The following is a 16041-nucleotide window of genomic DNA, read 5'->3' as shown; positions in this document are numbered from 1 at the left end:
GTAGTAGTTAGAGCAGCTATTCCCAACCCTAGGTTGTGGTGGAACCTAGGGTTCCTCTAGAAGTTGATAGGGGTTGCTTGAGCTGTGGGTGATTGACATCCCTTTTGATGGTGCCTTCATAGTTCCAGGGCCAAAGGCACTTGGCAGAGTTAGTGACATGACATCAGTGATCTTTTTATCTGTCTGTAAGTGTTAAATTCTGCCAATGTAAATCAATTTTTCCCACTGATCTCCAACGCATTTCTTTTATCAGGGGTTCCCTAATGCCCACAATGTATGTAAAGAGTTCCCCTGGGGTAAAAAGGTTGAAAAGGGCTGGGTTAGAGCATAATGAGTGTAATGGATTATGACACACAAGGTGCTCATTCATAATCAAGCACACTGAAATAAACTTGGCCTTCCCATTGGTTGCCAACAGAAGCTTTAGGACCTGTTTATTTTTGTTCATCAGAGTATTTAAAGTATTTTGATATTATTTGGCTTCCTTCACATGGAGTTCCCCAACAGAAGATAGCCTCGCAATGGACAACTTTGCATGGTTTACAAGTACTTTATCTCTAAGAAGTGTTTATAACATATTGTAGGCCCTTAGTATAACCAGTGTGGCTGCTAACTAAATTTTAATTTAAAGCTTGACATGCCTGAGATATAGGGGTTGATTTACTAAAAGCTAATAGGCTATTCACTTTGCAAGGAAGCTTTCCCCACAGCTTAGTTAATATGGTGAAAATTCGCTTTGCCAAGAATACCCAATGTTGTGCAAGGAAGCTAAAGAACACCACATTTTTGCTTGCACATGATTGGATGATGGAAGTCAGTAGAGATTTATCCCATTCACCATGGTAAAATTACCTTGCAAAGTGTAGCTTCCCTTACAAAGTGAATATTCTATTTGTCAAGGGTAAATCAAATCCTGTGAGTAACATAATTATGATAAAAATAGTTTTCCAGGTTATATTTTTGCAGTAACTTCAAGATGAATGCAGATCTCAGAACTGGTAGAATTATACAGTGTGCTCTGGCTTTGCAAACCTGATTATAGTATAAATATTTTGAAATTATATAAGAGAATAGTAATACATTAAATAAAACAAATGTCAGGATAGCTCTGGAAGGAGGTAGCGCTATGGAAAGGCAAACTAGAACAAAACTGTGAAATACACTCTGTGAAAGCTGTTTAACCAAATTCTTCATTGATTCTCAGAAAAGTAGAGTGAAATGAGCTTGTCACTTCATCTAGCTGTTTTCTTTTTAATTAGCAAATATAAAAGTTAAAACAGGGTTAGAGACTACACACACAGGCATCATATTCTACCAGAAGAGGAAATAATATACACTTCTGGTCGAATGATTATAGCCCATTGTGTTTGCCTATTTTATCCAAACACTTTAACTCTTCTGGTCGAATGTTCTTAAAGCTTTTTTTTCTTAGGATCAAATGAGAATGTAGCATTTGCCCTGCGAAAGGCAAAAAATGGAAACCATGGCTTCTGCACAAATGCTAAGTCATTTGCAAAGCAAATAATTTTTTAAAAAGACCCATGTGTTCTTCTTGTATTGTTCCTCCTTTGTAGGTGAGCAAAGACCAAAGGCACCAATGTGCATATGTAGTTATGGTGGCACTGTTGAGAGGTGAAGGCATTTAACAAGTCAGTGAGACCAATGTAGGGACTGAGCTCTCATTCTCACCTGGGATATTAGTAATACCACACCTGCAATTTTTTTTTTTTACACCACATGGCACTATCATAAATATAATATATACAAATACATTTGTTCTAAATGTAACGGCAGGACAAAATTCTGTCACTTCCATCATTTTGAAGTTTTAAAGAGACTGGACTTACTTGAAAGGGACAACACAGTACAGGGCAATAAGAAAATGTTGAGCTCTAAACCATTTTTCCGAAGAAAACATATTTTTCGCTATAGTTTCACACATCTGCTCCATTGACTGGGGACTTAAGGGAAACCACTGACGAGTAAACCAAGATAGTGCAGCAAATCCATTCGGTGATAATCAGGAAATCAGAAGGCATACTGTGAGTGCCGAAGCACGTTCATTATCTCCCTACTTAAGAGCTGCATGATATCTGCATGAGACACATGTCCATTTCATGGTTTATTTTTGTTTCTATAATTACATTTTTCTATTTATAAAATGAGTCCAAAAAAAATTAGAATAAATAAAACGCTATAAACGATAGACTAGCAAACAAAACAAAGTTTCTTTGGTGAAACAAAAGCAGATATAAAAGTTACAAAGATTTAGTCTTTCTTTCACAAATACCCAAAGGTTCACATTATATACTATACAAGTAATAATATAAATACAGAAAAAGTATTATGTGCATTGTAATAGTAGAAAAAAAAAGCATACAGGTCAACACTGTGGTGCATTGCTGTCAAGTACAAAGTATAATAACACAAGGTGCAGCAGTCATAGGAATGCATCAATCACACTAGGGCCTTATGTAATAATAACACTGCTATTAACAATGATTTGCAGCCCTTTAAAGCAACCAATAAGATTGTAGCTGTTATTAGTTTGGCACAACCGGATTTATGATAGCTGGTTTCCTATTGGTTGCTGAAAGTTGCTGCTTCTTTTATTATATTAAATTAAAGGGCATAACTTATTAGTACTGTTTTCTGAGAAGCCATACTACCTATTTTTCATTTTATGAAGTGACTATCTTTCATCTAAACATCAGTTTATACATATACAACTCAGGTGGATAATTACAGGAAATTATTTGGTCATCTGAACAGGAGCAACTAAAGATGTGCCTTGGCATTCTCTAGGTGTGAAACTGTAAATGTTCCAAAAATTTCACCATATTAGCATATAATAAATTTACTTGACAAAGCATAAGGTTTAATTAAAGTTTTGACTTTTAACTTTGAAACATACACACAAATGTATTTTTATAGCAATGTTTATTTTCTTTACATTCGTTCATTTGCTCAATAGATTCCACAATTTGTTTTTCTTGAATGAAGTAATGTGAACATTACAGACACAATACTTTACGTAGGAAATACAATGCTTCTTTCTCCTCTTTTAAAGTGCACAAATCACCTACACACATAGAAGGCAGCCATTTTATTGGATAATATTATTATGCAATTTCTGGCTATAGCTAGTTATTTTAATGGTTCATAGTAAATGGATAGGCTGAATTTACATGAGTATTGGCTCACTGTAAAATGGCTGCCCACATTGTGGCACACTTTTAACAAAAGAGAAAATAACTTAAACCTATCATTTTTTTTTATATTTCATTTTAACTGAACCACTACTGAAAGTGAGACATTTCTAAATGTCGTGTGCCTTTTGGCATACCACCCAGAAGCAAAATGGATACTACATATTTATTTCAAGTGAACAATTATCCTGCACTTACTTTCTTGTAAACTTACAGTATTTAAAACATATTCCCTACTTGCTTATAAAACAAGAGATGACATACTGATGCTTAAAATTATGGTCGGCAAGGAAGCAGCAAACAAAGAAAATCAGTATGGCTTCCTACATTTGTATCTGTACTTTTCACAGCTGCCGCGTTTATCAATAAACATTCATAATTTCATTAAAAAAACTAGAAAATGATTATATGTACAAAATTATTTACTTTTTTTTTACTTTTTTTTACAAAAATTGTAAAATGCACCTTCAAAATACACCATGTAGTGTGTTGAAGACACAGAACAATGTTCCCCCGCTTGTGAAAAAAAGGAGAGCTTTCTGTGATGCAAAATCAAAACTGACTGAGTTTGTGTTCCTTATATCAATTTGTGCAGCAGTCATGACGTCATTGTAAAAAAACTTGCATCAAAAAAGTGATGCAGCTGTATGTAGAAAATGATGCAGAAAAATGGTGCATCCATGTCAGATCTGAATTTGCATCTGTGGCTTTTAGCAAAAACAAAAGAAAAAAACTCTGCATGAATTAGCAGTATAAATTCAAAAAAAAAAAAAGCTACAGACTTACACAATGAAAAACAATTCATCCAACAAGTCCATTTTTTGAGTGGTCATGGATGAATATTAACATTATTGTTATTGCAGTCAACAAATAATTCTTGATCCCGTAATGTGGAAATGTTGTTCCCTTAATTTTTTTTTTCCACAACACAAAAATGTTACATGGCACAGATGTTCAAAGATGTACCTTTGAAAACAATATCTTCATCTGGCACTTTTTAACCCAAGTTTTCTTTTCTTTTTTTTTTTTTCTCCAGCCTCAGCCAACTATTATTTGCATAATTAGTGATTTAGTCTTTAAGCCTTTATTAAATATGCCTGACTTTAGTTCGATTACTTAATTAAATTTTATATACACGATTAGAAAACATATTTAAATCATCTTATTTACAAACAACATCCAAGCTAGGCTCAAGCTGTTTAAATATTAATGTAAGCTTGCATTAATACAATATCTGTTCGCCTTGGTGACATAAACTATATGTTCTATTTGGCTGGAATTAATTTTATATGCTGCTTTATTTCCCTATAATTTACACTCGAATTTAAAAATCACTCTTGTTTTTTCTTTGTGGTCTTTAAAATGCCATTGTCCAGTCCTGGATCAGATCAGATAGATATTTTTTGTTTAAGTCTAGTGAAAGGCACTGTAATGCAGGACTTTGGCGTTAGGATGTCCATTCATGATAATTTGGGAATGCTCAAGTCCTGCTCCAACGATGGTGATGCTTGGGTATATACAGTGGAGTCCTCATCTCAGGTGGACTAAATTTGTAGTAATATTTCTTGGAATAAGTCCTTTGGTATGCAGAAGCTAAAAATATAAAAGAGATTAAAGGTGACTTTTGTATTCAATACATGTACAAAACTGTCCATGTGATATACATGAATTAATTAGAAGAATAAGTGAACAATATTACAAATAATAACAATAAATGATATGTAAAACCTTAATTTATTGTTTAGTATGTTTGGCATCATACCACACTGTATACAGTTGAAAATATTTTTGTGAATCTGTTGTAAAGTTTCTTACCTTGATATCCTGCTGATAACTCTAAACCACTGCCACAGAATTATTATCAGCTTTGTCCACATGCAGAGTGTGAGGCTCCAGTTGGCCATTGGGCTGTCTATCAGATAGGCAGCTCATCAACCACCTGAAGGAGTTTGCACAGCAGGCAGAAAAAGCTGCTGCTAATTGAGAGGCAGTGGTACAGAGTTGTCAGCACAGTAGTATTCATTTAATAAATAGATACACTTAGATGCCGGTGCCTTTGTTTCCTTTTATTTTTACAGTGTATAGAAGAGATTCCATATCCTGAGAAGAAGTGCAGCAGCCATCACTATAGTGGGCTTTTGATTTCTACCTCCTTTACCATATAGACTTTATGGCTTTTGTGGGGGGTTTTTCCACCCTCTGTTTACACTACTGAGCTTTTTTTCTCCAGGTAAGAAGCTTTGGAACAGATTCACAAAATGATTTGCCTAAGAAAACTGTATACAGTGAGGCATGATTCCAAATAAACTGCAAAATAAATTTCAGGTTTACCTATACTTTACTATGTCATACTTTTTGATGCATGGAATATTTATTATTTAATATTATCGGACAAAAATACTGTTAATGTTTCTATCACTATCAACAAATGCTACTGATTCATAACATTTTGAAAATGATGTAGAGTTAAATTAGCATTAGAAACAGAAAATGTCATCCTATTAGCTCAGTTTATATTTAATATTAAAGCGATCTCCCCAATGTCAATGCATAAATAGGAGAATACTTACGTTGAAGACATGTAACTTTAGGAAGGTCCCACCTTCCATCACCTCTGCATCGTATAGTTGGCATATGCCTTTGAATGAAGCCATCTTTGCAGTGGTATCGAATCATGGAATTTATTTCATATCGTGGTTTTATCTTTCCAAAAGTCTTTGCATTTTCAACCAAAGGAGGCTGTCCACAGGCAACTTTAAGAAAAAAAAAAAAAGAAGTAAATTATATTATTTCCTGTGCAATGACAGGCCTTTGCTCATTTCATTTCATTTTCAAAGATTTGCAGCTGATGAAAAGCAGCAACAATTAGGCTGGCCAAAAAAATTGGTTTAGCAGGGACCGGACAAATTTTGATTAATGTGTGGGCAAGGTGGTTGAAACAGAGGTCAAACTATGGATCAGCTTCTGTACAGTCACCCTGCTGGATTTTTTCTGCTCGATTAGCGCTGCTTCCCCTCTGTCAAAATACAATAGCTCAGGATTCCCCCGCCTACGTTAAGTGTGTGTATGGGGGAATCGGGTCCGTTTTTTTTGCTCAACCCTCTGGAAAAAAAACTGACTTCTGTATAGACTCCCTTAGTTTATTTATTTATTTGCTTATTTATTTCTTTTCATTCTTTATTCAAAGATTTTCAGCAATAACAAATCTAAGGAGTGGCAAAACAAATTTGAGGATCCATAGGCAGCAGTAATATGGAAACATGTTTGTGTGTCACAGAAGGAGCAGTTACATAAGCTGGCAATATACAGGATCGACTAGAAAGGTCTTAATAGCAACAAAAAGCAGTTCCTTTATTGTGAATCAGGTCATTGTAAAACAGACCACTGATGACTATTTCCTCCTTCTTGGCAAAAAAAAAAAAAAAAGTATGAGGTTGAGGAAAGGAGGAGAGAAGATTAATAGATCAAAGAAGCAAAAGAGACTGACAAGAGTTAGAGCAGGAAAAACAGGGAAGGCTCCCCACTTGGGGAAAATGAATGAAACATGTTAGAATTATGCCTCATGTATAAGCAATTCCTCATACTCCAAAGAGCAATGTACTCCAGTGTAACCATGTATATCTGAACTTTTTTTGCCCTTCCTTTAAGAGTTACTGTAAGGTTTTCCATGCTGTAGATTTCAGAAATCTTTGAGAATCATAGAGTGAGCTTTGGGGGAGTCTCCCATTTCCAGAGTGCTGGAATGCATGCCTTAGATACATTGATGAGATGAATTAACATTGTCCTTTTGTATCTACAGTACATCGGAATAAGTGGGAAAGATGTAGTAGGTAATGAGCTGGGTCGGTACCTAGGTCTTAATAGGTCAACTGTTTCATAACAGTTCTAACCTGTGACCAGAAGGATTGTAGTTTATTGCCTTAGTTTATTAAGATTTGGATTAGAATTGCTCCAGAGTGTCTGCAGTTATAGAAGTCAATGAGGGACTTACGCTTAATGACAATTTTAAGTTTCAGTAATGTTCACTTATTTTCAGCTAGGAACTTTCTGTTGTATCGTGACATATATGCTCTTTATATGATTCTGTTAAATGATGTGTTGTGACAATACCTTTGTCCTGTATGTCTTGCCTTACTTTTTTTGAAATAAAAAACTTTTTGTGGAAAAAAAAGAAGTCAATGAGGGATTGTTTTAAAGCTTATGCATTGCTTGTTAAGAATATATAAATGCTTCAATGCCCATCACCCGGCCACACTTCTGTTTAGATATACAGATAGTAGGATAAATACCTGTTCCCTTTTTGCAGGTGTATGTGAGATGATAGTTGCATGGCACATCATTCCATTGCCCATCCTCATGCCAAATTATTACAACACAATCTTCACCAGCAGAAAAGAAGCTGTCTGGTTGGTTAGGTCTCCAGTTTTCATATTGCTGAAATGACAAAAAATATAATTTACTGAATAAGTAATTAGGACATCTTTTGTACTCAATAGTTAGTAGTTAATCACATTTAACTGGACTTGTTCTTTAACACTTAAGATGCTTTGCAGTTTATTTAAGCAGCTTCTTCAGTCCTGCTACTTAAAGTGGTTGTAAGGTATATATTTTTTAATAAAAAACATGATATACTTACCTGCTCTGTGCAATGGAACTGTACAGAGTGGCCCCGAAACCTCCTCTTCTCTCGTCCCCCATCGGGTGGTCATCGAGTGTGACCCCATAGCAAGCAGCTTGTACACACCTGCAGGTTCACTCCCAAGCCACGCTGCCTGCATCCATAGACACAGGCAGTGCAACTCGGCCCCTCTCCTCACTCCCTCATCACAGGATTTGACTGACAGCACTGGAGGCCAATGGCTCCCACTTCCTCATCAGAGCCTGTGAGACTAGGAAGTGAGAGGAGAGAGACGCTATAGATGGAAACAGGGCAGGATTGAGTGAGGACTAAGTATGGGGTGGGGGGTGAGGGGGTTATAGTGCTACCTAAAGATTTTTTACCCTAATGCAAGGAATGCTTAGGTTTTAGAACCACTTTAATAATATACCCTGTTTCCCTGAAAATAAGACCTAGCGTGATTGTCGGTAATGGCTACAATATAAGCCCTACCCCCCAAATAAACCCTAGTTAAAGTCCTTTTAGGTCTTATTTTCAGGGTAGGGCTTATTTTCGGGGAAACAGGGTAGGGCTTATTTGGGGGGTAGGGCTTATATTGCAGCCATCACCGACAATAACGCTAGGTCTTATTTTGGGGGAAACAGGGTAGTAAAAACAATCAACACTGGTTCAACCAGCCAGAACAATTTAACATCTGATTCCTGCTTTGACTGTATGCACTAATTTATTACACTATATAATCGTCACCTGTTCCCTTTGCTATAAAATTTATGATGATGATAATAACTACTATTATTATTTGTATTATGTCTACAGATATTTATGTTTACTTCAAGTGTGACAGTCATGGTTTTATTACTAAATAAGCTGTGCAGAGGCTTCATCAGTATACGTTAGTAGGAAAAATACTTTGTATTTACTTTTCTAGCTCCGGTTTTACTTATATGGTTAAGAATTAGTAAGCTTCAGAGTGTTGGTGTTTTTTTAGCATGCCCAAGAGTGACATTTTATTACTTCAGATGTGATTACATCATCAAACACCTTTATCTTGACTTAACGGCTTTGGTTTTTCTCAAGGTTAATGCCAAAAAGCTCTAAGAACAAGTTTGGTTTCTATTCCATATTTTTTATCTTCTCTTAGCACCTTGGCAGTGTTCCCAATGTGATACTTAGCCATGATCTCAAAGATAATAACACAAGTATCACATATAATTCAGCCCTTTTTTTCCAGTTTCTAGACTTAATGATTACATTTAGTGTTAGTTCTGTGACTCATACAAAAGTTCAGTAGGTTTGCTATTTTTTTTTTCCATTATAATTTGTATGGTAAGAACAAATATATATGGCATACAGTGGATTAAAACAGAGGAACAAATTCTGCAGAGAAAAAATAATCCATTTATTCAACACACCCTTATAAGAGAAAAGACCCCTTTTGGGACACTAGATCTGTCCCTGGTTGGCAACCGTACAATAATACACCTTGCCCAAAAAAGTATGAACACCTTGCCACACAATAGCATGATCATACTTTTTTGCATATTACTCGTAAAAGTGTAATTTGAGGTAAAAATTCTACTGACTTACAAAGTTACCTGCTAGCCATAAATGTACTGTAGATCTCACAGTTATTTTAAATCTTTTAGGATTTCAGAACACAAATCACTACTTTGACGGACATTTATAATGAGAGTGAATGTTGCTAATCATGCATTCTACAGTCCAGAATTTAAAATGTAGAGCATGGGGTAGAGCAGCAGAAAGAATGTGATTGGAAAAAAGGCTGATCACATAACTTCGATAGGTCACATGACCATGCTCTATTTCTGGTCTTTTAAAATTATTTATTTTAATAGTGTTCCAATAATATTTTAAAGCAGTGGTATGACTGCTGTGTTAAAATATCCCTATACTGAGAAAATCAAAGCAGTGAAGAACGGCTCAAAATAATAACCATGTCTGGTAACTCTTATGTCAACAATCAGCTGATGATTTTCTCTAGATTTTTTTTTAAATTATTGTATTTTTAATATGTTTTGTATAGTGAGTACAAACATCACCTATAAGGCTGAACACAAAAAAAAAATCAAGGAGGTACAGTACATAGGGACCCTAGGAATACAGGGGCAACAAAGGACCATAACAAGAGGGTAAGGCATTGTCAGAGTATTAGCCTGCCTGATCCACCAAATCCAATATTTTCATGTTTTTCCAAGGTAGGGTAACTGTCATGTCTCATACCTAATAACTTTTCATAGACATAGTCAGTTTTTAACAAATCAACAGTCAGTGCTAACTGTTATTTTCAATATCTGGTAATTGTGCTTCTGGTAGCCAAGAGTACATGGGTAACAGCTATAAGCATATGTGTAGAATATTTTTTCTAATTCTTAGATTTAGAATTGCTAGGATTGGAGTAGATGGAGTCAATATACTGTACCAGTAATTTCTATCAGTAATTGGGAATTGTTTCTCCAGAAACATTTTTGGAACATTTCCCAATGATTGATACAGTTTTGTCACTTTATAAATAGAAGTAGAGACTTGGTGCCATTGAGAGACAGTGAAGAGAGTGGATAGATCTCAGATTTTCTATAGAATATTGAATATCACTGCACATAAAAACATTTATGAACTACAGCTGTAGTCAGGGAGGTTGTTTTAAAAGAAAGCTTTCTATTTTCCAGTGGATATCCAAGGAAAAAGAGAGAAAAGCCTTATTCAAAACACTTCATATATTCTACTTATATATGAGGTTGCATTTTTGGGGTTTGGTTTAAAATTACTATGTTTCTCTATTCTAGAATCTGGACAAATGTACAACAAAGACCTCCAAAAATTATTTGTAACAAAGGCAATGTTAAGAAAAAATTATAATGTTTTAGGAGATTATTGCAAATGGCAGTTTTATGGAGTCAGCCATAAATATGCTTCGAAAATGCATCGTTTATCATAATAATTTCTCCAGCTCAGAACAGCAGTTCAGAGAATTCTCCTTGACACAGCATTTTTGGTTTGAGGCATAAAGTTATTTGAGTTCCTTAAATGTCAAAGCTGAAGTCTCTCTGCTCAAAATAGAAAAAAGTATATTTCATCAAATAGCAGAAAATGTAATATTGAGCTGTTCAGCTCTATTCTTTTTTATCCAGTGTGTTCAAGATTAAATGGCAATCTTTGCATTTATTGTAAGAGATTAGATGTCAGGCATCTGAAGGCATTGATCGGAATTCTGGGTGAGCTCCAGGAACTGTTACATTTGATCATGTTTGCCCTTGAAATTACTTTACAATATTGTTTGTTACTAGGTGTAAAGTTTGAAGAAAAGATCAAAGTAAACCCAATGTAGCAAGAAATCGCAAGCCTGAATAGGCAGTGGAACTTCCAGTGAACAAAACCAATTACAAACTACACCCAACCTAAGAAATACAAGTAGTTAAAATTATAGTTCCACCCAAAACAAAATGTAGTGTTGGAGATTAATTCCCTCAGACATTTGAGCAAATACACAGGAACACACTTTAAGGTCGGGTTCACACCTATGCGAATTAGATGCGGGTTTCCTCGCATCCAATTCGCATAGCAGGAGAATGTGACTGGCTCCCTATTGAGCCGGTTCACATATCTCCCTTGCGGCTGTGGAGCGCACTGCACAGAAACGCTGTGCGTCATAGGCTCCGTTTCAGGGCCGAATTCAGGCATAGATTCGGCCCTGATTCGTCCCTGAAAAGGGGGAACAGGGACGCACAGCACTCCTGTGCGATCTGCAGTGGGTTCCAGTGCGAACCCGGCCTAATTCTGTTACAAATTCCTTTTGAAGTTAAGAAACCATAACCATTAACCAAAACACTGTTGTATTAAGCTTTGCCAGCTGAAAATTTAAATTAGGGATGCACTACACCATGATATTATGGTCCAGACACAAGTTTATCTAAATGTAAAATCAGATGGAAGACTGTACCCAAATCCAGCACATTTGGGAGGCTAAGTCTACTACTACTGCTTCACTAAGGTGCTGCTAATGAACATTGCACCAATCTATTCAACAGTTTTTATACAAAACGATTTCATTCCTATCAAAGCTGGATATATTGTTCCCGATCATTAAAGCCCCAATAGGACTTAATCCCCAATTATAGGATTTGTATACAATCTTTCATCTGATTTGACATTGGAATAAACTTGTATGTAGGTTCAATTATCACTGTTCTAGATTTATTCTTATGCATAAGGTAGTGACATTTTGAGGACTAAAGGCTTTAAAATGTGATGCCATCATGGAAAATGACTGATCAATTTTTTATGGATGTTTCTAGCTACAAACTACAAGCAGTCACTTATCTCTGGCACATACAGATTAAGGAGATTGCTGAAATTATACCATATAAATATCTGTGTAACACCCTAGACACCCAAATGTAGAGTGCTGGTGGATTGTGCTACAGCAATTAGATGAAAAATATGTTTCCAGCATAATTTAATTCTCTTCAATAAGAAATGCTTTTATTGATGTTCGGCCAGCATGCCATGCAGCAAAGTTTAGGAACTACCAGGGGTCCATTAGTTGCCTAAAGACAAAGCCCCTGGTGTTTCCAAAATGTTGCACTTTGTAGGACGTACTGAATGAACCTCAATAAAGGTGATTTCTTTTGGATAATATTAGGTATGCTGACAACTTATTTACTTGTTGGGATTAAAGTAGAACTATAGGCAAAACTTTTTGTTTTTATTTTGGATAGAGTAAGGGAGGATTATATCCCCTGACAGGTTTTTTTCACCATTTGTGTCCCATTGAGGAGATTTCCCTTCACTTCCTGTCCCATAGCAAAACAGGAAGTGAGAGGAAATCCCTGCAAATTAAGGGAATTCCTCTGGACCCCCAGGTCACCAGAACTAGTGTCCCCTTTGGAAGATTTCCCCTCTATTACTTTTCTGGTGAAAACCCAAAATTTAGGATTTTCTTTTACTTTAACTTTTAATGATAATGTTAAACAGGACATATAGAGAGGGGGAATCTTCCTAACAGGGGCACAGACAGAAATAAAGACCGACAGGCATTCTAATCCACCTCCACTCTAGCCAAAAAGTTGTGCCTTTAGCTACACTTTTAGGAAACACTGTGAAAGCACTAACAGTGGGCAGTGCCTACCCATTAGCAAAGGATGAACAGCTGTACTATGAGAGCCTTCATGTAGCAAGTCTTGAGTCAAATATCAGATTGTGTAAGTTGGTGTTATTAAAGTGTATGTGGAACTAAAGCATTTTACAATTTTTGGAAAGAATATGGAAGGGTTATAAACATGGATTTTATTGCTGTATGTGATCCTGCTGGTGACATTCATTCTTATTATTTGTCCTCATGACCATTGTCTCCTGTGCAGAAGGGAGTTGAATTACTAAAAGCAAACAGACTGTTCAATTTGTAAGGGAAGCCGCACTTTGTATGTCCAATCATGCCCAAGCAAAAATTGAGGTTTTTTTTTATTTTTACCTTCCTTGCATGTGATTGGATATTTTTGCAAAGTGAACTTTCACCAAATTCTGCAAGAAAAAATTCCCTGCAGAGTACAACTTCCCTTGCATTGAGAACAGCATATTTGTCTTTAGTAAATCAACCCCAGTGTTGAGAAATCCTACTTGAATTGTATGAGTGAGTGGGTGTTTTCAGCTTTAAGGTGGAGGAACACTATGGAACTATAAAAAGAACTAATGTGTGCATTCAGAAATCTTTAAATGCATTCTAGAGCACTGCTAATATAACTACCCACAGTCTATCTTTATTCTAATGTTTCATAAATTCATGCACACCAGAAATCAGGCTGAGTGTCGTATGCTGGTTCCTGGGCAGTGATGCTGAACGTATGCATTTTTCTTGCGACTAGCTTTCAGTACATACAGGTAATTGTATGTGTGACTAGGCCTGGTATAAGCAGATTACCTTTAATAACACAACTGCCACATTAGCAGCTCATAGAACTCCAACCAATAAGCCTTTTAACATTTTAAAATAAGCTTAAATAAAAAAAAATGTAAAGGTTATTACCTACTCTGCAATCACTATAAAGGCACGTATGAAGTAAACGACACATTTAGCATAGGTAAAAGCCACTTCATCTAATTACATTATCTACAGTAATAAAGTAGTCTCAGAATCTGTCAACCTTCATTAAAAGAAGGTGATGCAAAAGCTTTAAAAGCCTTGATTAAAACATGTTTTTTCCTTATATGGCTGTAATGATTTGTGTGCCGATATTATCTGTTCAAAGAGGAAATTAACATTTTGTTTGATGTCATAATGGTATTAAAGTACATTAAATTCTTGGAGCTAAGATGTTCATGTTACTTTTCTTTAAATGAAAAATGCACTAATGACTATTCCTAAAGCCAGCCTGAGAGGAATACTGCCACCTTGTGGTCTCATAGTAAATTTCAAAAAGTAAAACAAATGTGTGTACAGTATACCGTATATATATATATATATATATATATATATATATATATATATATATATATACACTGTATACTGTACACACATTTGTTTTACTTTTTGAAATTTACTATGAGACCACAAGGTGGCATATATATATATATATATATATATATATATATATATATATATATATATATATATATATATACAAGGTGATATATATATATATATATATATATATACAGTTATGCTCAAAAATTTGCATACCCTGGCAGAAATTGTGAAATTTGGCATTAGTATTGAAAATATTAACTGATCATGCCAACAAAACTGTCTTTTATTTAAGGATAGTGATCACATAAAACCATTTATTATAACATAGATCCTTTTTAAACCATAATGATAACAGAAATCACCCAATTGGCCCTGATGTTTGGCCTTAGTACAGACACAGAAGATGGTACACACAGGTTAAAAGGGCAATTAAAGGTTAATTTCTGACATTTTTGACTTTTTAAATCACAATTAGTGTCTGTGTATAAATGGTCAATGAGTTTGTTAGGGCATCACTTGGGTGCCCTAAGCTGGCTAGACACTGAGCCATGAGTAGAAAAGAACAGTCAAAAGACCTGCGTAACAAAGCAATGGAAATTTATAAAGATGGAAAAGGATATAAAAAGATACTCAAAGCCTTGAATATGCCAGACAGTACTGTTTAATCCCTTATTAAGAAGTGGAAAATTCGGGGCTCTTTTGAAACCAAGCCAAAGTCAGGTAGACCAAGAAAGATTGCAGCCAAAACTGGTGGAAGAATTGCTCAGGATACAAAGAAAAACCCGCAGGTAACCTCAGGGGAAATACAGGCTGCTCTCCAAAAAGACGGTGTGGTTGTTTTTAAGGAGCACAATTCAATGATACTTGAACAAAAAAAGAGCTGCATGGTTGAGCTGCCAGAAGGAAGCCTTTACTGGCCAATGTCACAAAAAAGCCAAGGCACGTCAAGGTGTTGTAGGGCTTATTGTAACCAAGCTTTTTTGTGGAACTTGTGCAGTAAAGGCTTCTTTCTGGCAACTTGACCATGCAGCTCTTTTTTGTTCAAGTATCATCGTATTGTGCTTCTTAAAGACAACCACACCATCTTTTTCCAAAGCAGCCTGTATTTCTCCTGAGGTTACCTGTGGGTTTTTCTTTGTATCCTGAACAGTTCCTGTGGCAGTTGTGGCTGAAATCTTTTTTGATCTACCTGACCTTGGCTTGGTATCAATAGATCCTCAAATTTTCCACTTCTTATTAAATGATTGAACAGTATTGACTGGCATATTCAAGGCTTTGGATATCTTTTTATATACTTTTCCATCTTTGTAAAGTTTCATTACCTTGTTACACAGGTTTTTTGACTGTTATTTTCTGCTCCCATGGCTTAGTATCTAGCCTGCTTAGTGCATCCATGTGAGAGCTAACAAACTCATTGACTATTTATACACAGACACTAATTGCGATTTAAAAAGCCACAAGTGTTGGAAATTACCTTTAATAGCCATTTTAACCTGTGTGTGCCACCTTCTGCGTCTGTACCAAGGCCAAACATTCCAGGGTATGTAAACTTTTAATCAGGGCCATTTGGGTGATTTCTGTTATCATTATGATTCTAAAAGGAGCCAAAAAACTATGTGATAAATGGCTTCATGTGATTACTATCCACTAAGACTCCTGTCCTTTTTATTGCTGTGTCCCACTCAGGAGACTTGCCCCTTTAGTTTTCCTAGAGATGACTGTTACTGAGACAG

The 16041-nt window shown here is 35.6% G+C and overlaps 1 protein-coding gene across 2 annotated transcripts in view; it reads right to left on the bottom strand.

The window, feature by feature from the left end:
• Positions 1 to 2923: 2923 nt before the first annotated feature.
• Positions 2924 to 16041, bottom strand: part of VCAN (versican) — a 135837-nt gene continuing 122719 nt past the window's right edge. For both annotated transcript variants that reach the window (XM_073624461.1, XM_073624462.1), the window contains 3 exons: positions 7499 to 7643; positions 5780 to 5962; positions 2924 to 4802 (listed from right to left, as the gene is read on the bottom strand). In XM_073624461.1, coding sequence (XP_073480562.1) covers positions 4690 to 4802; positions 5780 to 5962; positions 7499 to 7643 — 441 coding nt within the window. In that variant the 3' untranslated portion in view covers positions 2924 to 4689. The remainder of the gene's footprint in view (positions 4803 to 5779; positions 5963 to 7498; positions 7644 to 16041) is intronic.

Source organism: Aquarana catesbeiana, linkage group LG01 (genome assembly GCF_042186555.1).
Source record: "Aquarana catesbeiana isolate 2022-GZ linkage group LG01, ASM4218655v1, whole genome shotgun sequence".
Lineage (NCBI taxonomy): Eukaryota > Metazoa > Chordata > Amphibia > Anura > Ranidae > Aquarana > Aquarana catesbeiana.
Note: the sequence above shows the minus strand (reverse complement) of the source record. Positions and strands in the feature narration are given on the sequence as shown.